Here is a 22,620-nt window from a genome sequence, read left to right as displayed (position 1 = left end):
ACTGAACTATGTAAAGATAACTTTTAAGACATTAAGAAAACTTGACACCACTAAACCGTAATATATGGTTAATATGTCTTTTTTGTGGCAGTTGAGAGGTATTAACACAAACAATAAGCTTCAGACTATAATTCTAAGGCATGCCTTATGTCATTTTAACTAAAAATGTATCTCACTTCAGGTCATCAACAGAGAGAGTTTCTTCTTCTGCTGAAATCAAATTCTTCACAGCTTCATCAAGTTGTGTACCATCTAACACTGCCTCTCCACTTTTTATCAAAGCTTCATATCTAAAATTAAAACAAATAACTGTGATAGCATCAACAATTGGCTCATCTGCTCTGCTGAAGCATGAATAAGGGGTGGAGATTAAAAATTAAAAAAAGAAATGTATGGATGCAAATGGTTTAAAAGGTCAATGATGCATGACTGAAGGCAGAGCTGTACGATTCTGAAAGTTACTGCTACATAACTGAAATGAATCTTTGTGTACTGAACACATTGGAGATGTAAAGATGCTTATACAACTGTATGCTAAACAGATTGAACATTTTCAGAAACTATCAATTCTGGAATCTATTCAGAAGATAAGTATGGAAAAAGGAAATAAAATATGTTCATAGCCTGATTTGCCATACATGTTACATATAATGCTGGTGGCATCAACAATACATACCAGGGGCGTATTCAGGCAGGGGCGTGGCGGGCATGCGCCCCCTCCCCTAAAATTTGCAAATCATGGGTTGTCCTCAGCTTAATAAAGAATATTTTCGATAATTTTACCTCAAAAATCCTGGATCTGCCCCTGCATACAGTAGTTTTGATTCCTAAGTTGAAGCTTGGAAGATTCCACAAAACAAAATCAGTTTCATCTGATATCACATTTTTGTCATAACATCATACCAGAGTACCATAATTTTTAATTCTTTCCACTGGTCAATACTTACTCTTCAAGTTCCTTAGCATCTAATACATTAGCAGAATTGACATTAGTACAGAACCAGTCAAGGAAAGGAACCAGTTCTTCACATTCAAACATCCATTCTAATCCACTTGGATCTAGAGAATGAGCTTTAGGGTATCCTAACTGTTTCAGAGTTTCTACAAACTGTCTACCACTCATTTTAATATCTTCTGCAGTTAAAAATGTACTGTAAAGATAAATAAAATAGAATTAATTTCAATATGTTCATTTGTTATTGTATACATGTATCTACAACATATAGTCAAGTGCTATCTCTTTGGTAAAATATTTGAAATAAAGGACCAACATGTAGTAAATCAATATAAACTCAGGCCATTATAAATTATCCTTGTATTCATGCAAGCGAGACTATCTAGTGTCAACAGCAACACCTACAGAATATTCAACCAAAAAAAAAATGAGAAAAAATGTTTCCTTCAAAACATACTGCCTGCAGTGGCTATTTTGTTAAAAATTTCAGGAAGTTGTAAACGAATATCCCATTGGATATTAGGGGAGTACCATTTGATTTTCGTTGGAGGCATGGCCACAAGATAATTATATACGCCTGCATATATCCATTTTCACCTTTTGCTATTGTCATACTTCTTTTTTTTGCAGGACTTTAAAATGTTCTTTTGTACACAAGTAACTTTTCAGTTCTTACTGGCCAAAATATTCATTTCTAAAATCCTCTTTCCCCTCCCCCAGAAAATCAAATGGTTTTCCCCCTATATTTTTGTTATCTCATTTGGTCAGTGGGTGAGTAGTCCTAAGGAATACTACATATATTAGCCTCTACAGTTATAGCTTGGCAGCAAAAGGGAAATAATAATATTTCAGAACTTTTAGTTTAAAATATCAGTAACAGACAAAATCTGCATTGTCATGCTTTCTCAGCACTACAGGTTTATCAAAGTTTTAGAGTACAGACATACTGCCCGTGTTTTTACTTTCGTGTAGCAAGAAGAGAAAAGGTTTCTTCAATTAAACCAGACACATCACCATTTTGATTATTCATAATCAGGACTCACACTACTTTAGAATCATAGGGAGAAGTGACTTCTCTTTTTGAAACTGATAGGGAAAAGTGGTGAGACTTAAAAGAGAAGTGCTTGTCAGAAACTACAAACTAAATATCTAGCACTAAAAAGAAACTTTTTGTTAAATCAAAAAGGAAGAGAAAGTACATGTATCATATATATCAATTAAAATTCAATATAAAAAACTACTCTTTTTATCAAGTTTAAGAAATTCATTTATATTTCTCATTAAAAAGATAATGTAAATTCAGAAATTATTGCAAGGTTTTTATTAATGCGAATTATGTGACTGAATAAGTATCGCAATAATCATGATAATAGAAACTCTCATTCTGATATCTAATACATATAATTGTATGCAGATTTTCCTAAAATCACAAAAATTATTCTTGCAATTTAGTTCATTCTTCAAAATTCGCAAATTAAATGCATGCAATAATTTCTGAATTTACAGTATGTAAATTTAACAAATTTAAGCAACTTTAATCAATAACATGATAAATTGAAACAATGCATTTACATGGAAATATATTCATTTAGCAAGGAGACCTAACCAAAAGTCTTGTAATTGCATGTAAAATGTGTAATTTTCACTTTTGGGATCATTATTCTTCTGTCAGTGGTTATTATTCTAAGAATACAGATTTCATTCATTGATTATCCTCTTCCGATGAATACTGCCCCTGATTCGTGGTTTGTACAAATTTTCATAGAAGACAAATTTCTGCAAATAAACAATGTTTGACAAGCGATTTGGAAAGGAAAATGACCTTTTTAATGCAATGAAAGGATTGAACATTAACTAAAGGCAATTTTCATCATGTTCTAATGATACCGCTTTGAATTGAGTCTGTCAGCAAGCATGGCAAGCGACTTATGTGAACACTCAGTCTCAGGCGACTAGATATCGCTGCTGATGGTCGGGCAAAGCGAAGTGACATACATGAAAGCGGTATCAGGTCCGTTCGCCCCCTAGGTCCGTTCACCCTACACGTTCGCACCCAATTCTTATTCAAATTCAATACAGTTATCTCTTAATTTCAAAGCGGCATCCTTGGTCCAGTCGGCCGCTAGCGTGAGCCCTGTCATTTGGAAAATTTGGAAGGTCCTCTTCCTGTTCCATGTGTTCAAAATGTAAACTTTTGGTCACTTGAAATCAACGAATTATACTGTATTGAACTGTTGATGAGACTATGGACTTCAACAGAATTTCAAGATACAGCTCATCCGGTAAATATAGACTTACATATAAAACTAAGGAGATGAGGTATGATTGCCAATGAGACAACTATCCACCAAGTTCAAATTAACGTATTAAGTGGATGTAAGCAAGCAAGGCAACCGTACAACCTTCAACAATGAGAAAAATATAAACCGTATAGTCGGCTATGTATATGCTATATTAAATCGATCTCATTCTTCAAGTTTCAACTGAATTGTTGAAAAGTCCTGTGTTTATTCTTGTTTGAAGATACCGCCCTGCAAAATATCTAGCATCAACGTCGTCGACAATAAAAAAAACCTTATCCATGAAATACTGTAAACAAAAACGTTTGTTTGATTAAGATGAAAAACAAAACAAAAAAATGCGGATTTCCTCTACAATTCGGTTATCGTGTCCGGTGTTTAGAATATTTTGAGAATGGCGGAAATTTGAAAATGGGAAAAATAATTAAAAACTGCGAAGAACTTATTGAACCATGGTAATTAAACCTACATCTAAACTATACGGAGTCACACAAACAGAAAAATGAAAATAATTGTTTTTGCCGAGTTTTACTAAATATGCTAGCAAAACATCTATTTAATTTAATAATAATATCCCAGTTAACATTTACATCTATACCAGAAATTCATCTCTTACAGTCTACCTAAGTCAAAATGTTTCCACGTGCTTAGATCATCTTGCTTCTCACTATTCAGCTCTGCTCCATTTATCACTATTTGCACGTTTTTGGACTTCCATTTCACAACATTTATTATCTTCTAAATTAATTCCATAAATATGTATAGTTGAACTTAACTTTGAACAGAGGTCTACGATTCTGCTTTATTTACTGTACAGGATCTGGAAAAGGGGGAAGGGGTTCTTCATTTCTGTATTCTTCCATTATTAAGTCCAGTTTTCTCTTTTCTTTGTAATTTTACACCCCATTATTTTCTATTCATTATTATTTTACACCCCTTTATTCCCTACTTTATAATTTTATGGCATAATTTTCTCTGCTCCTCAATTTTTTGACCCACCATTTCCTATTCTATAGTGCACAGACAACAGAAAAAGATTCTCTTAAATTGAAATTTGACTGTAATTGTTTATGTAAATAGATTTTAATCTATGATCTAATTATTTTAGAATAGTACATGTAAATACATGTTCATAATTAAACACATATCATTAAGCATAATTTGAATTAATAATGCATTATAATTTTGTGTGATTGTTGAAGTTGAATAGTTCACTAAGGAAATTCTCTGAATTTTTGTGCCTTAAAAAATTCCTGGAGTGTAAGCAGATTCAGATGTCTTTTTTTCGCCCTGATTCCCATTCACACCAGTTCAATTTGCTCAATGAATTCAGTCATGTTGCCCAGATTTTTTAAATTTTAAAACTGATTTATTCTTTAAAACAAAATGTATATCACTTTAAGTATTTTTTTAAGTACAGCTAGACCTGCCAACTATCCCGATTTATGGGGATATCCCTCATGAGAGGTGTTGACCTGAATTATGAAATTCTATATTATATAAACTTAAAAACTTAAACAGACATTCAAATGAGTTAAAAGGGTATTGAAGCACATACATACTCATTTAAAAAATACAGTAGTAGATTAAGAACACTTATGACAATATAAGAGGAGCATAAGGTCCTATTGCTCTTAAAATCCCCCATGGAGATTTTAAAAAGTTAGCAGGTATGTATAGCACATATTGAATATTATACTAATTTTATGGTGAATAATATTTTATTATAAATCACTTATTTATTACCTTTGATTCAGGAATAAAAGCAATTCCTAATTGACTATTCATTTGTTGATGCATATTTATTTTTTTTTATGTTTATTCATAGAACAAATGTAAGTACATGTAAGTTAATTATTAATAAAGTTGGCATATCGATAATATTTATGTACACTGTAACAATCATAACATAAAAAACTTACTATAAGCCTATGTTTTTTTAGGCAGTTAAGCTGCCTTATGCGAGCACCCTAGATTTGTGTTCTACCCAATAAATGCTGAAATACGTGCCATTGTTATTATCTAGCTGGCTATTATGTTATTTATAACTAATTGGACATTTTTTTAATACTTTTATTTCTGGAATACAAAAAATATGACCAGAAAAACCTTAAATGATCGTCGAACTACCCAAAACTTTTGAAGTTGCACATAGGAAGTAGTGCTCAATAGAAATCCGTACGTAGTTTATTATCCCCTGTGCTTTTGGCTACGATGTCACAGAACAATTGTAAGAAATATTTCATCGCCGAAAATCGGTAATTACAAGTCGTTTATATTTCCCAAAGTGCAAAATGCGCAGGAATATTGTTCATGTACAACAAATCTCTATGATAGAGGAAATAAAGTTATATAAATGGGCGGTAATTTTTAACTTATCTTGCCAAATAAGGTTGTTGTTATTTTATGAATGAAACGAGGTCATGAAACGGCGTCATGAAACAGATGCGGAAATCGACGTTGATGGGATGTTTTAAGTAATGTGTCCCCGAGACAAGTCGGACCGAATCCACTCAAATCGTCTAAGAAGACAACTTTGACCGTTTGTCAGATTTACTTAGGGTTTCATAAAATATTAGACTAACATGTCTAGCGGAGCCATTAATCTTTTGTTTGTGCATTTGGGTCTATTTAGGGGTATTGGGAGGGGCCTGAAGAAGGGAGGAGTTTACTATAGAACCCTATGGAATTTTATTTTTTTAAATTTTCAAATGACTATTTCTCGAAAACAGTAAGTGATAGACACATGCAGTCTTCAGTAATGAGAACAGGACAATAAAAAAAATCAACCAAAATATAGGACGAGTCCCTAGGGGTCATCACAACCCTCTTCAATTTGAAAATGTACTTTTATCTTGTAAACCGTCGCGATCCCCACCCCTAAACAATATATATACTTGTATGGGACAATAAAAGAAATCAAATGAAAATAATTTGGGGGAGTCCCGGGTGTCGTCCCACCCCCTCCTGTTTGAGAACTTGGAAATGGTCGAGATCCACACACCTAAACCATATATATTCATGTATTGGACAATATAACAAATCAAATGAAATATAGGGGGAGTCCCTGGGGTCACCCCACCCCCTGTTGTTTGAGAACTTGTAAACGGTCGAGATCCCCACCCCTAAACCATAAATATTCATGTATGGGACAATTTAACAAATCAAATGAAATATATGGGGAGTCTCTGGAGTCACCCCAACCCCTCCTGTTTGAGAACTTGGAAATGGTTAAGATCCCCACCCCTAAACCATATACATTCATGTATGGGACAATAAAACAAATTTAATGAAATATAGGGGGAGTCCCTGGGGACACCCATCCCCTCCTGTTTGAGAACTTGTAAACAGTCAAGATCCCCACCCCTAAACCATATATATTCATGTATGGGACAATATAACAAATCAAATGAAATATTTGGGGAGTCCCTGGGGTCACCCACCCCCTCTTGTTTGAGAACTTGGAAATGGTCAAGATCCCCACCCCTAAACCATATGTATTCATGTATGGGACAATATAACAAATCAAATGAAATATAGGGGGAGTCCCTGGGGTCACCCCACCCCCTCCTGTTTGAGAACTTGTAAACGGTCGAGATACCCACACCTAAACCATATTTATTCCTGTTAATCATTTCAAAAAGATTTGAATGACATACAGGGTCAATATCCTAGGTGTCACATATGCATATCACTTTACTAGACCAAACCAATATGAACTGGACTTTGCCCAATGTCAGGAGACCATGGGAATGACGAATTATGGGGGCTTTGTTTGGGAGACTTCGTAACGGCATCCTGTTACAATTAATTCTTGTTTATTATAAAATTTTATTGATGCAAACAATGAGTCTAGGTTAATTGAATTTACTTTAATTATTTATTAAATTATTTCTGGGCCTATAATAATTTTCATTTATGGCTCATTTTAAAGAAAACATAAATCTTTCAAGCAGTGTAAAGCCCGAGAATGTTTGACCAACTGTTTTATAATTACCTGTCATTTTATTCCAAACTTGGTATGGAGTAACATCATGCACTTGGGGGTGAACATGGGGGTCATTTACATTGATATATGAGTTGCTTTTGAAAACCTTGATGAAATATTAATTGATTTGCCTTAATAATCAATTCATTTAATGAACATAAATGTACAATATACGAATGTTTGATGTTTGTTCTTTCAAGTCTTAAAAAAAAAATTGAAGCAACACTGCCACAGTTTTCATAATTACGTTTGCCTTGGTTTTTGGTTAACTGCCTACAGCGCTTACAGTGCTTTGATTTGTTCTAACTGTTAGTTAATATCTTGTATTTCCTTTTTTATAGGCAGGGAAAGAGTTCTTTGTGAATCCACTGAAGAGGAAGAATAGAGGCTTGTAAGATTATATCATTGTGATCTGATGAATATTATACATATACTTTCATAGCATCAACATGTTACAGATTGTAAGATTATATCATTGTGATCTGATGAATATTATACATATACTTTCATAGCATCAACATGTTACAGAGATACAAAATCAGTTTTCAGTGAACTTGATTCACAATATGTACATAATGATAATCTTTAAGAATGAAGGATTTTGCCCCAACTTATACTGTGTCTGACAAAATACCTTGACATCAGAGTTTTCCACATATCAAAGTTTGACCTTTATATTAAATTAAAAAAATTCCTTCAATATCAATTAATTGTTGTTTGCATAATTCCAGGGGCAAACATTTTCATGCATATTCAGGATGAGAATTGAGAAATATATCTAATAGGAAGGTTCTGTGAAGTACATCATTCAGGATAAAGGGAAGGAAATTTGAAATGCAACCGAGAAAAAAGTATGCTGGATAGGCAACATACACAGCCGAAAGAGTTGTTAAAAATCTTCCTTAACATGCAGAGGGTATGGTGCTTCCCTTGCAAAAGGATTAGATTATTTATTCAAATTATAACCAGACCTGGTTTTAATAATTATTATTTTACAAATATTTCTTTTACAGGAGATCTGGAAGACCGGTGCTAAAATCTGGTAAAGTAATCAACAGAGACAAAGATGGATATGAAGTAATAGATGATTATTTTTCAGAATCAGGTTGGTAAAAACTAGTAGTACTAAGTGATAGATCTACTTGCCATGGAAAATGCAGAGTGTTATTTTCATATTATATTTAGTTTACTGATTCAACACAGTCTGACTGTGCCTTTTTGAGGGAAACTAGAAATTAGAAATGTAACTATGGTTCAGGTTACATATCTCTAGTTTTGTAGGAACTACTTTTGATAGTTCAATTATATTTTCTATAAAGCTGCTTTACTATCAGCACATATCAGTTTGGCAATTATTTCTAGGCCCTGTCCCCTGGGTCAAGGTTCAGTGACTTCTATTAATTAGCAATTTTCAATGTGAAGTTTTCTGCTTAAGTTAGTTTGATAGGATCTACTTGTGATAGATCAATGATATTACCTATAAAGTCACATTACTATCAGTACATATCAGTTTGAAGACTATTTCAAGGCCCTGGTCATGGACCAGTGGCTCAATTAATTTCCAATTTTCAATGTTAAGTTTTCTGCTTAAATTATTTTGATAGGAACTCCTTATGATAGTCTAGACAATGATATTTTCTATAAAGTTGTGTTGCCATCAGTACATCTCAGTTTGACAATCATTTTGACGAGCTGCTCGCTATGTCAATCATGGTCCAGCAACTTTGAATTCATTAGTAATGTTGCTGTCCATCAGATTGGTTTTTTTTTCTGAATTATCTGCCGACATAATATAGTTTATTAAGAAAAAAAAAATCTAATTTATTTAGATGCTGAATCCAGCTTGAGTTTACATAGATCATCTGTAGAGTCTCACAAATTCACTAAAGATGTGGAAGACAACCGGATTATTCAAAGCCAGCCTGCCCCTAGCAGTCGCATGTCTACCAGAAATAGAAACACTTCCTCTTACAGATCTGTTGTCTCTTCTGTCAATTCTAAGGTACATATAGATATATATGAAGTCTGGTCTTTTAAGTCACACATGGCTGCTTTATAATTAATCAAGAGCCAGCATCCTGAGCAAAATTTGAAATTTGCTTTTATTCATTTTTCTGTATTTTACTGCTAAAATGAACCTAGTTTTTGTAGTCATTACACTCTTACATTGACAGCAGCAGTTTCGTGGAACACTTTATAATGTTTGATTATTATTTAACTATATATGGAACACTTTATAATGTTTGATTATTATTTAACTATGGAACACTTTATAATGTTTGATTATTATAAAACTATGGAACACTTTATAATGTTTGATTATTATAAAACTATGGAACACTTTATAATGTTTGATTATTATAAAACTATGGAACACTTTATATAAATGTTTTGTTATTATAAAACTATGGAACACTTTATAATGTTTGATTATTATAAAACTATGGAACAATTTATAATGTTTGGTTATTATAAAACAAAAACTATGGAACATTTTATAATGTTTGATTATTATAAAACTATGGAACACTATAATGTTTGATTATTATAAAACTATGGAACACTTTATAATGTTTGATTATTATAAAACTGCCTTTCTATAACATCCTTACTTTGTTGATAAAGAATCCAGTGGATTAGATTAAAAATAAATAATATTTCTGATGTTTGTCATCTTTGATACATTTCCTTTGATTTCAGGTTTCTAGCAGTACCAGTAGTTATAACCCTGTGGGTTGGTTACACAATAAAAATTATGGAAGGTATAGTAAATAATGTTCAAAAGTTGTAGTATTTGTATAACTAGAGTTATATTTTTGTATGTACATTGTAACATATGAAAATCAAATCATGTATATCAGGCTCAATTTTTAAATCATCGAAAAAAAACCAAAGAAATGTCCTGTTAATTTCCATATTATGATTTAGAACCACGTCTCTCAGAAATTGATATTGAGTTGTGCAGAATTGATTGTGAACTTGGACATTGGCAATTTTTTACCAATTAAAAGATTTTATCTTAAAAAAAACTTAACTGTACCTTGTAAAAATGATCAGCAGGACAAAATTTACAAATAAGTGGAACGGCCTAAATAATCAGTCCTCTCCTTATTAAAGTTATTGCCCTCCAATCACAATATCTACCCATTTTGTCAAATTGTGTTTTCTTCTAGAAACTATAGAAGCTAGAGGGAAAATGAAATAGCAAAAAATGATCAGGACTTCTATAAAAACATACATGGGACCCAGGGAAGACAACTTGAATTTACTTATATGGGTGGATGTGATAACATGTTTAAACTGTATGCAGGTCACTATAATTGCTTCTATGGGTGGTTACACTATTTTTAAAGTGCCTTCCCTGGTTGCAATGTAAGTTTTCAGGGATAGATTCAAGGGGTTGGGGACAAAGATTGGAAAAAATCATCAAAGATAAAATGTCTTCCTGTGAAAATACAAAAATATTACATGAACCTTTACATGAGCATGAATACAATAAATGTTTATTGTCTTACAGGAGGACAGGTCTTGATATAAAAGCAGGAAAGAATATTCGAAAGCGACCTGATGGATTTGAAGTGTTTGAAGATTATTGGTCAGAATCAGGTAATCTTACATGTGTAGGGATTCTTTGGTTAATCTAATACATTTAAAGCGGCCTTCCATTGGCTGCTTTAGTTTGGTATTAGAAGTATTCCCTAACTCAGTAAGAAAGTGTTAGCTTAAACTATGCCAAGATTTACAAGTTTGATTGCCAGTGGTTAAGTCATAACTTAGGAAGGAAAAGCATGATCTGTTATTACACAGGTAAAGTACTACATGTCTCCAGTAAATTCTTGACCTATCTGCATGAAGTAAGAATACCATAGATGTCATCAGTTATTGGGGACAGATAAGCATTAAGGATATACTTTTGTGTAAAAAAAAACACTATTTTTTTTGTTAGTAAGAGTTGTGCAAGGGATCTTCTGGATAATACTTTTTATGCCCCACCTACGATAGTAGTAGGGGCATTATGTTTTCTGGTCTGTGCCTCTGATCGTCCGTCTGTTCGTCCATCCGTCCGTCTGTCCGGCTTCAGGTTAAAGTTTTTGGTCAAGTCAGGTTAAAGTTTTTGGTCAAGGTAGTTTTTGCTAAAGTTGAAGTCCAATCAACTTGAAACTTAGTACACATGTTTCCTATGATATGATCTTTCTAATTTTAATGCCAAATTAGAGTTTTGACCCCAAATTCACTGTCCACTGAACATAGAAAATGATAGTGTGAGTGGGGCATCCGTGTACTATGGACACATTCTTGTTTATATTTCCTTTAAAGAAAATAATATCCTGAAGATGTAAATATATCTGTTGTAACACAGAATGAGATCTTCTTTGTTGGAAGATATTTGCCACCGGACATAAGGCAAGCAGCAATCAATCATTGTAAAAGACGTTATCATTATTTTGTGTATTTTTCTTTTGATCTTTTTTTGTGATAATTTTTCATATCATGCTACTTGCTTGAGATAGAAATTATCGTTAGAAACTAAGGGCCCATGTGACGTTTTCAATGTAAACATCCACGACGTCATAGGCAAAATAAACAGATTATCAACGGTCTTCAAACTCTAGGATGTTTCTGGGGCACATCTCATCTCAGGGCTGTCGCCTTTCAATAAGATTGTAGCTGAGAAACACCCTCTCTGTAATCTGTGATTACTTTAATAAACCTAAAAACTGATTTCCTAACTCATAACTTATGATTTTTTGATATAATGGTACATTATTTATAATGACAGATATATATTTGTGTAGATGCAGACAGTTTGATGATATCCAGGCATAGTACATGTGATACACCTGAGGTAAAAGTGTTTTTAATTCAGATTGTAAAAAACAACAAAAATACTACTGTGTGTATTAATTCACTTTCTTTAAAACAAAAATGACTACAAATACAGGTTCTGTTTAGTAGATACTTAGAGATATGGATATAACTACACTATATGTAAAAAAATCTTAATTTCAACTATTTTAACCTTTTTTATTCTTGATTAAAAAAAAACTGGAAAAAACCTTGCTCAGCAATAACTTTGTTATTCAATTGCTTTGAAAGGAATAAGTAAGTATGATTTATTCAATTACATTGGAAAGAATAAGCATACAGAGTAATAATACATTTGATAGACACAATACATATTCTTTATCATTAGGTATGCTGGATTCCAAAAGTTGAGAATGAATTATTTGTGTCAAAATAAACCAAATCAATTGAAACAGAACAACCTAATAAAATTGAGAATGGAAATGGGGAATATGTCAAAGAGACAACAACCCGACCAAAGAGCAGATAACAGCCGAAGGCCACCAATGGGTCTTCAAAGCAGCGAGAAAATCCCGCAACCCAAGGTGGTCCTCAGCTGGCCCCTAAAACAAATTGTGTACTGGTTCAGTGAAAATGGATGTCACACTAAATTCCAAAACATAAAGGAACTAAAATTAAAAAAACATACAAGACTAACAAAGGCCAGAGGCTCCTGACTTGGGACAGGCGCAAAAATGCAGCGGGGTTAAACATGTTTTGTGATATCTCAACCCTCTCCCTATACCTCTAGCCAATGTAGAATAAAGAAACACATAGCAATACGCACAGTAAAACTCAGTTTAAAAGAAGGCCGAGTCCGATGTCAGAATAGGTAACAAAAGAAACTAAGCAAAATGACAATGATACATAAATTAACAAAGGACTACTAGCAGTTACTGACATGCCAGCTCCAGACCTCAATTAAACTGATTGAAAGATTATGTCTTCATCATATGAAAATCATGTACAATCCCTCCCGTTAGGGGTTTAGTATCATACCATCATAAAATATATGAGAAGAACATAACCCGTATCATGCCAACAACTGGTTTTAGAATAAATGTGTTTATTTCCGATGCAAAGACCCAATGAGTGAATCAATATTAATACCAAAATATGCAATCCTTAATGACTTGACAACAGTACAGTAACTATATCCCTTCCGAATAAGTCTGTTTAAAGGTTTGGTTAGCTTTTGTGGTGAATGGCGACATTTTTGTGCTTTGTAAAGAATATTACCATAAAATATTGGATGTGAAGTACCTGAATGTATAAGATGTCTGCATGTTGATTTATATTTACGAATGATGTCCTTGTACCGATGATAAAATTTAGTAAATGTTTAGACTAGTTTGTGATATCAAAAACCCTGGTGTAATAATTTTTCAGTAATACAGAGATTTCTTTCGTTGAAATCAAATACGTTGTTACATACACGAGCGAATCGAACAAGTTGAGATATATAAACACTATAAGATGGTGACAAGGGAATGTCACCATCTAAAAATGGATAATTAACAATAGGAAATGAAAAATCATCTCTTTTATCATAAATTTTGGTATTAAGCTTCCCTTTAAAGATATAGATATCAAGATCCAGGAAAGGGCAGTGCTATTTGCAATCAAATACATTAATGATGTGAATGTAGTTTAAAAATCAAATTCATTCAAAAGATTGTTTTGTCTTCCTCAAATTACTGTTAAATGATATATAATATAAAGACTGCATTCAATATTTGTCAATTTTCACATAAAACAAATATTCGTCCAATCCATCTATAGAATGTGGAACCTGGGCTAATTTATTTCACTTTCGTTCTAACTTTTAATTTAGGTAAGTGGTAAATATTTTAGAAAACATTGTAAACAAGTTATAAAATATATTTCTAAGCAAAGTATTTTTATTATATCTGAAGGTAACATCAGAATTACACAGATCCTCTATTCAGGCCAAACATGCCAAAGTTATAGAGGATGACAGAATTGTTCAAAGTCAGCCTGCTCCTGTCAGTCACATGTCTACTAGAAATAGGAACACTTCCTCTTACAGATCTGTTGCCTCCTCTGTCAATTCTAAGGTAACTAAAAAAAGTCAGAATGGGCCTGTCAGTCACATGTCTACCAGAAATAGGAACACTTCCTCTTACAGATCTGTTGTCTCCTCAGTCAATTCTAAGGTAACTAAAAGTACAAAGTCAGCCTGCTCCTGTCAGTCACATGTCTACCAGAAATAGGAACACTTCCTCTTACAGATCTGTTGCCTCTTCTGTCAATTCTAAGGTAACTAAAAGTACAAAGTCAGCCTGCTCCTGTCAGTCACATGTCTACCAGAAATAGGAACACTTCATCTTACAGATCTGTTGCCTCCTCTGTCAATTCTAAGGTAACTCAAAAAAAGTCAGAATGGGCCTTTCAGACACATGGCCACAAGAAAAAGAATTGGATGCTTTTACAGATCATTGAATCTTCTGTCAATTCTAAGGTAACTTAAAAAGTGAGAATTGCCCTGTCAGATGCATAACTAAATAAATGTCAACCATTTGGAGAACTGTAAACATTGAACAGACAGCAAAGCAACAACGCAAGAAACTTAAGGAGGTAAAGATTTTTAACTGCAATTTACGTACATATATAAAAATAAGGAGATGTGGTATGATTGCCAATGAAACAACTATCCACCCAAGTTCAAATGAAGTCGATGTAAGCAATTATAGGCAACCGTACAGCCTTCAACAATGAGTTGGCTATAAAAGGCCTTGACAGGAAAAATATAATACAATTCAATTGAGAAAACTAACGGCCTAATTGATAACAAAACAATTTACGAAAAAAACAAATATGACAGACATGAACCAACGACAACCACTGAACTACAGGCTCCTGACTTGGGACAGGCACATAAAGAATGTGGCAGGGTTAAACATGTTTATTTGTTCTGCAAACTCTGATATGGTATACAATAGCATTATAATTATAACTTTTTTCTACAAAAAAATTATAGCTTTCTTTTGAAAAATGGTACAGTGGTTTTAAAGATGTTACACAAAATTTTCATTGAAACTATCAACTATTTAAGCTTAATAATCCATTGCTTAGTAAAGAACATTAACTTTTAACTGTTGATTGCACTAAGAAATATTTGATTGTACTACATGTACTAACTTCAGTTTGATAGAATGCACTCTACTTTTATTCTGTTCAGATCTGTACAAAGCTTAACCAACTATTTAAAATAGACCTATAATAAATTTATAATGTCCCCAAACATTATCTTGATGAAATTGATTAGTTATTCTCAGCAACTGTCAAGTTTTATTTTAAGTAGTACACACTTGATAAAAAATGAAAACAACACGTTATTAATTTCATGCATCCGAATCGCTTTTCTGGATTTACCTTCATCAGGAACGCTCAAAACCGAATATTTGAAAGCCAAGGATGTATTAGAACTGAAACAGTCGACGAGCTATATAACCAAGAAGTACTTAAAAAATAGCCAAATAAATCTAAGGTCAAATTTGCCGGAGGGAGTTGAAACCTTAGTTTCTTTATGATTTTAAAATGTATGATATAATTTTAAAATTTATAAAAGGACAACTTCAGAAAGGTTTGTTATTAATCATGTCAGTACAATAAATAAATATCTTTTACAGGTATCAAACAGCAGTTATAATCCAGTTGGATGGTTACATAATAAAAACTATGGAAGGTAGGTTCACGTTTTGTTTAATGTATGTTATTATGATTTTTATCTTGAAAGATGATCATTATAGAGCTTACATGAATTTTAATGATTTGTTGTTTCCTTACATGAATGCAGATTTATTAATTTTCATAAATAGCAACAGAGTTGAAAATTCATTTTTTTATGCCTGTAATAGTGTTTTAACAATTACCCAGAGTGCATCTGTGAAGATTATGAAACATTGTTATTTCATGATTTATTGAAGGAGACATTTTGTTTTAATGTAGGAGGACCGGTAAAGATATTAAAGCGGGAAAAGTTATTCGTAAGGGACCTGATGGATTTGAGGTGTTTGATGATTACTGGTCAGAATCTGGTAAGTCAGGACATTTTATATAGTGATGTCAAAAATGCAGTATTAGGAGTGGGACTTGCAAAAAGTCTATGCATAAACCATATATGCAGCTTCATAAAGGAGTCACTGCCCTAAATCCACCTCTGCACATAGTAAAATAAGAGGTGTAGAAATAAATGTTGTACAAATTGATGTGAAGTACAATTTATAGTTGATTGATTGATTGATGGCTGTTTAACATCCTTTTACAAATATTACATATATATTTATGAGAATAACATGATCACATGAAGACACTCTTCTTTGTTGAAGACTGACTGACATGATTAGTTAGATTTCAAACTACCAGTACTAGATCACTAGTTAACAGCTTACAGAAAGATTTGCCACCTTCCTTAGATATATTTCTGACTTCCTGCAAAACTGTCATTCAGCAAATTTCTATAACAGTCTTTGGTTTGACCTAAAATTGAATCCATAACCTTCTACACTCGAATCTATATCTTTACCACTAGACCATAGACTGATTGTATGCTAATTGTATGTACATCATTAATAGGTCACCAATATTTAAACATTTCAGGAAACGAACAGATGGCCAATGTAGAATCATATAAAAAAAGATACTTTTTGAACGAGTCTTTTATTTCCTGCTTTTTGTATTTTTTATGGTGATCAATTTTTAAAATCATGATCTTTGTATTATTTATTGACAGAGGCAGATAGTTTGATGTTATCCAGAATAAATGATAAAACAATAGAAACACCTATCGTTCCTTCCAAGGTAGGTAGCATTGTACTTTGAATACTGAATTGCTATCAAATGTTTATTTCATTTAACATTATACACTCACATTTTCTTTTCTTGGATGTAACAAATCCAAATATTAAAAAAGACTTTTCTGTACTATTTTCAAAGAAGATTTGGTTTTTTTTATATATATGTTGATTTTTTTTTCAAAGATCGACAGCAAACTTAAATTTAAACACATTATTAGTTTTGTAATTATAAACTCATCTGTCCAGAAAAGCCTTTTTTTATGGCCCTGCCGACTTAGATCATGGCCATATAGTGTTACCCTTATCCGTCATTCTGTCATTCTGCAACAATCAGTTATACAGACTTTTAAACACCTTTACATATTGAGCTGATTTTTTGTATATGAGTCTGCTTGATCAATTACAGATTGAGTTATGTTTGGTTTCTAATCTGCTGATTTTTGCAGAAATTACGGGTTTTGGACTTTTGTGAAAAATAACAATTATACAGACTTTTTATCTTAACGCCTTCACATATTGAGCTTATTTTTTGTATGTGAGACAACTCTGATGAGTTACAGATAGAGTTTATGTTTTGGTTCCTCTCTACTGTTTCTTGCCGAAATAAAGGGATTTGGACTTTGAAAATTTCCACTCCTAAAAATGGCTTGAAGCATGTCTAGTTTCACTTTATGTTTGTTGTCTTTTGACAAATTTTCACTAAAAACACTAGGCCCTGGAAATTGCAGTGGTCATTTTTATTCCTAGTGTATTTAGTTTAAAACTATATCTCATGGTGCAGTCAAATGATCAATATTCCCACCATAACTTTATATTAAATAATCTTGGTAAAATGGGCGTCTTTTATGGCTATCACTGTAAAATGAATTGATTTTTTGTATATATTTTGGTAAAAAGTATTGCTCTATTTAATCTTGAGACATAAAGGTTAAGTATAGGAGTAAAGAGTGCCTTATACAGTTTTTGAAGTTCCTTTATAAGTTCTTTAGGTTTGAGGCTTTCAAAAGTTTCACATTGTTGACTTTCAAACTTTTGTTTTCCTACAAAACCAGATCCAAAAGACATTGAGTAGTCAAAATATCAATGTCAACAATTGACATATATATTCAATACATCTAAATTACATGGAATCTATAAAGTTCTGAATAAATCAAATACAGACTGAAAGATCCATCAACACCAAATTTCAAAAAGGACAAAAACATTAAGATGCAACAAGACAACCACTGAAAGGGCTCCTCCTGACTTGGGACATGAAATTGTATCGGGAATAAATTAGATCTTTGAGATTTCAACTATTTTAGTATCTCCTATTACCAATTGTTTTTTCCAAGAGTATTATTTAGTGAAGGCTTCCCACATCAACTGTGTTAAGTCTTGGTACAAAGAGTTTCAAGTCATAAAATGAATTAAGCAGTAACAACTAAGTTTAATAAAGACATTAATATTTTACAGGATTTTAAGCATAACCAAGACTCTGAATCAGATATGTAAGTATATTAATGCTTCATCAATAAGACATTGATCTAAACATCGGATGATATTTCATTATAAAGTAGATAATTTATTTCTCTATTTCTTACCCAATTTATCCTTTTCCTGACATGTTGATTATTTTTATTCAACTTGTGGTTTGTTTGATCTCAGTTCTTCATTGATCTAAATTTGATGACATCAAATTTTCTTGCTTTCCTCTGACGTCATGATGACGTCACATGGAAAGAACACATCTTTTTGCAGATCATTCGAAAAGAAGGATTAAGATTGTCTGTATATCATCTTAAAATCATTAGGGAAGAGGTAAAGAATAAATAGATAAGGTTTAAATTATGTAAAGGGAAGATTAATGTGTATAAAACTTAATGTCATGGCACAAGGATGAAATGCAGGATTTAAATGTAGAATTACAAATATCAATATTTTTCAAATCAGTACAAGATTATAAGATTTTAAAAATCTTTCAGCTATTTTTATTAAATTATGGTCAAAAATATTTGACATAAATACTAAAAGGTAATTGTTATTGAATGATATATATCTATAACAATGACCCTTATTAAGTATTGATTTTAAACATTCCAGGAATCCAGAAACAACAGAATCTGAAGGTAAGGTTATTATTTTTATCTTGATAAGTTATGCTTGTCTCAGAAAATATATCTATAGAATAACACTTTCTCTTCCAATTCAAAAGAAATTTTTCATAGCTAACATTATTACCAAAAACAATCTGCTTTAAGTTCATATTTTGGGTATACTCAATGACACAAGTATTTTTTATCTTAAAGTGAATTGTAAGAAACCTTATCACTAGGATAACAGCACATGTTCATGACATTACAATATATAGTCCTGGTTTTGATTCATTCTTTGGTATATGTAACTACCAACATATTCTAAAAGTATGAAAAGTATTGTGACATTATTTTGCTTGACCTTTATTACAGGATCAACACTACAGTCTGACTTAAGTGACGGCAGTAGTAAGGATGATACTTACTGTGCCAAGGAAGATTCTAGAATAGCTGAGTTTCTACCACAGCTTCCAGATGACAGTCCAACCAAGACTGGGCTTCAGAGGAAAACTTTGTCAGTTCTAACAGAAAAAAGTCAGACCTCCCAGTTGGTATCCCCTGAGAAGATATTGAATAAAAGTAAAAGAAAAAGTTTATCTTCAGGAAAGAATAATCTGTCAAATGAAAGTGATTTGTCTGTTAACCACAAATCAAGAGAAGATGATGCGTTATCTGATAAGGATAACTCAAGTCTAGACGGTGATGAGCATTCATCTCTGGAAAAAGAAAATCTAACTCCTGAATCTTGTGAACATTCATCTCTTTCAACAGAACATTTAAGTGAACATTCATCTCCAGGAAAAGAAAATGTAATGCCTGAATTAAGTGAACAATCATCTCTCTCAACTAGAAATTTAAGTGAACATTCATCTTTAGGTATGGAAAATAGTTCGTCAGAATCAAACAGAGGCCTTACTTCTGGTTCAAAAAGTCATTTATCTGTTTCAGAAAAATCTGTTAATGGGCAACAAAATGATGAGACCTCTGACACTGAAATTCACCACTCATCTCACGTTAAGGAAGTATCCAATGATTTATCAGACAAAGAAGGGGACCAGGAATTACCAGAATGTGACGATCAAGGTCACAAGAACCAGGAATTATTAAATAGTAGACATGAGAGTCAGGAGTTATCTTCAGATGGAGGGGAAAACTATCAGGAGTCATTGTCAAGACAAACAATGCTGCAATCATCTTTACTTAAGCAACAAGGGGAATCATTACAGAATAACCTTCAGAATTTAAGGTCAGAGGTCACCTGTAATGATCATAGTAATGCTACTGACATGAGATCATATAAATCAGTAGAAAGTTTTGGCAAACAAGATACGAGTGAATGTCAAGATCATACAAAAGTGTTGACAGGATCAGAAAATACAACGTCTTCTAGAAAAAAATCTATAAGACATTATGATATTCCACCAGGGCCATTGATACCATCTTCACTGGCTGACAAACTACTGAATAAATCAAATAAAAAGGAATTAGAAGTGTCAACAAATAGAACAGACAATAGAATATCACTCCCAGAGTCCTCATTGTCAGGTGACACAACACACCATACAGAATCTAGAACTAGTTCTGTAATTCCTCATGCTGAAATTAATGATAATACACTTAAAAATGAAACATATACTGAACACAGAAATAAAACACACAATACTACTACACATAAATCATTTGTATTTCCAGATCTATCTTTCGATTCACAAGATTCGGTGATGATGGTTGACGATGACAATGATTCGGTAGAAAACAAATCTCTTAAACAAAAATCTATGAGAAAAGGAACAAAAAGTATGATCACAGTGGATAATAGTGTCCTGGATGAATCTGTTGTAGGAAAAACTTATAGAAAATCAACAGGGTCTATGATGACGGGGAAAAATAACAAACAAAAACAAGGGAAAAAAAGCAAACAAACACAGTTATTGAAAGGCACAGCTGAAAATGTTGAATCTACGAAAAATTCTACAAATACAGAAGTTTCCAATACATCTAGTAGTAAAAAAGAACTATCCTTGAATGATAGTAATGAAAATTTGAAGATAAATAAGCAGTTGAAAGTGACTAAAAGATCTAAAGGTAAATGGGCCAATCATTCTGTGACAAATACTGACACATCACTGCAGTTAAACAATAGTAATGAAAATTTGAAGAAAGATAAGCAGTCTAAAGCAGCAAAAAAATCTAAAGGTAAATGGACCAACCATTCTGTGACAAACACTGACACATCACTGCAGTTAAACGATAGTCATGAAAATTTGAAGAAAGATAAGCAGTCTAAAGCAGTAGAAAGATCTAAAGATAAATCAACCAATCATTCTGTGACAAACACTGACACATCACTGCAGTTAAACGATAGTCATGAAAATTTGAAGAAAGATGAGCAGTCTAAAGCAGTAGAAAGATCTAAAGATAAATCAACCAATCATTCTGTGACAAACACTGATATTCATGATTGCAGCACTGAAGGGATCGTTGAGACAAATAAAGAGGACAGTAAAGTCAAAACAAAGACCACAAAGAGAAAAAAAGGGAAGAAAGCAGTTTCAGAGAACAAAAAATATATTTTGAGATCTGTACGGAAATCTGTAGGAAACAAATCTTCTGATGTAACTACAAATGAGTCAGAAAACACTTTGAATGAAGTTACTGAAGATATACATTTTCCTTCTGAGGAATCAATGGAAGCTGAACGGGAAACAAATCAAAGGTAAAAACACTCTCACACCCTATATTCAGAATTCTTAATAATTTCAAAAGTAATTTATTTTAAAATGCTGTTTGCATAAAACTGCTTTTAAACATATATAATGAATGAAGAAACAAAATGTCTAAAATATTAGGTTTCATTGTACACTTTTTACCTACTTTGAAAAATGGCACTTATAAAGTACTGTTTGATGGTAAATAACAATCAATCAATCAATCAATCCATATCTGGGAAATACAGCATACTGTAAATTGAGAAATTTTTGCAATATTTTGATTATTGCGAAAATTTGGACAAGAAGGTTTCACCCAAGTAAAAACTTGTATATTAACTATTGAAAGCATTATTTTTATTCAGCATTTTCCTGAAATTGTAAAAATTTTATCTCTATTTTTGGTCCATTGTTCAACTGCAATAATAAAGTCATGTAAAATTCCAGAATTTACAGTAGCTTTAGATTTTTCAAGTTCATCTAATTTTTGTAAATCACTTGCAATAAACACTGTGTAGTCTCATTTTATTGAATGCTCATGTACGATTTGGAAAATGAGGAATTTATGAAAAAAGAATAATTATATTGTTCTTTCATTACATAAAAGGGGCATTAGCTGTCAAATTTAAGTTCACCTATTTGACTCAAATTCTCAAATTTGATTTATAACATACTAAAACATTTACATCCAAATTACAAGTCCACTGAAGTCTGAAATAAAACATTAACAATGCGTGGACTAGATAATATATATCAGCATTTTGTGTGTATTTTAGTCCAGACGCCATCTAATTAGCCATCGAGATGACCTCTGTAGACTGCCGACGGTCACATAACCCGATATAAACATAAATATAGATATAAATAGGTAAGCGACCTCGTGCAATTGGACTTTTCTAGGTCTGTTTGATTTCAACTAAAGGTTTAAA

At 32.4% G+C, this 22,620-nt stretch overlaps 2 protein-coding genes across 4 annotated transcripts in view; one reads left to right on the top strand and one right to left on the bottom strand.

The window, feature by feature from the left end:
- LOC127735489 (HAUS augmin-like complex subunit 3) overlaps positions 1-3,504 on the bottom strand; it is a 28,859-nt gene extending 25,355 nt beyond the window's left edge. Inside the window, exons 1-3 of one of the 2 annotated variants that reach the window (XM_052245679.1) lie at positions 3,383-3,504; positions 948-1,134; positions 177-290 (exon numbers count right to left, since the gene is read on the bottom strand). In XM_052245679.1, coding sequence (XP_052101639.1) covers positions 177-290; positions 948-1,123 — 290 coding nt within the window. In that variant the 5' untranslated portion in view covers positions 1,124-1,134; positions 3,383-3,504. The other variant, XM_052245672.1, reaches the window with a different exon arrangement.
- Positions 3,505-3,606: 102 nt separating this feature from the next.
- LOC127735448 (dentin sialophosphoprotein-like) overlaps positions 3,607-22,620 on the top strand; it is a 40,570-nt gene continuing 21,556 nt past the window's right edge. Inside the window, exons 1-15 of one of the 2 annotated variants that reach the window (XM_052245624.1) lie at positions 3,607-3,710; positions 7,585-7,634; positions 8,257-8,348; positions 9,073-9,245; positions 9,944-10,005; positions 10,761-10,849; positions 12,040-12,089; positions 14,005-14,166; positions 15,742-15,797; positions 16,061-16,149; positions 16,845-16,912; positions 18,364-18,398; positions 18,991-19,016; positions 19,356-21,068; positions 21,180-21,699. In XM_052245624.1, the coding sequence (XP_052101584.1) occupies positions 3,708-3,710; positions 7,585-7,634; positions 8,257-8,348; positions 9,073-9,245; positions 9,944-10,005; positions 10,761-10,849; positions 12,040-12,089; positions 14,005-14,166; positions 15,742-15,797; positions 16,061-16,149; positions 16,845-16,912; positions 18,364-18,398; positions 18,991-19,016; positions 19,356-21,068; positions 21,180-21,699 (3,188 nt within the window). In that variant the 5' untranslated portion in view covers positions 3,607-3,707. Of the gene's footprint in view, positions 3,711-7,584; positions 7,635-8,256; positions 8,349-9,072; positions 9,246-9,943; positions 10,006-10,760; positions 10,850-12,039; positions 12,090-14,004; positions 14,167-15,741; positions 15,798-16,060; positions 16,150-16,844; positions 16,913-18,363; positions 18,399-18,990; positions 19,017-19,355; positions 21,700-22,620 lie in introns of both variants that reach the window. The other variant, XM_052245619.1, reaches the window with a different exon arrangement.

Source organism: Mytilus californianus, unplaced genomic scaffold, assembly GCF_021869535.1.
Source record: "Mytilus californianus isolate M0D057914Y unplaced genomic scaffold, xbMytCali1.0.p SCAF_1, whole genome shotgun sequence".
NCBI lineage: Eukaryota > Metazoa > Mollusca > Bivalvia > Mytilida > Mytilidae > Mytilus > Mytilus californianus.
The sequence above is the reverse complement of the archived record's forward strand: the minus strand, read 5'-3'. Positions and strand labels throughout refer to the sequence as shown.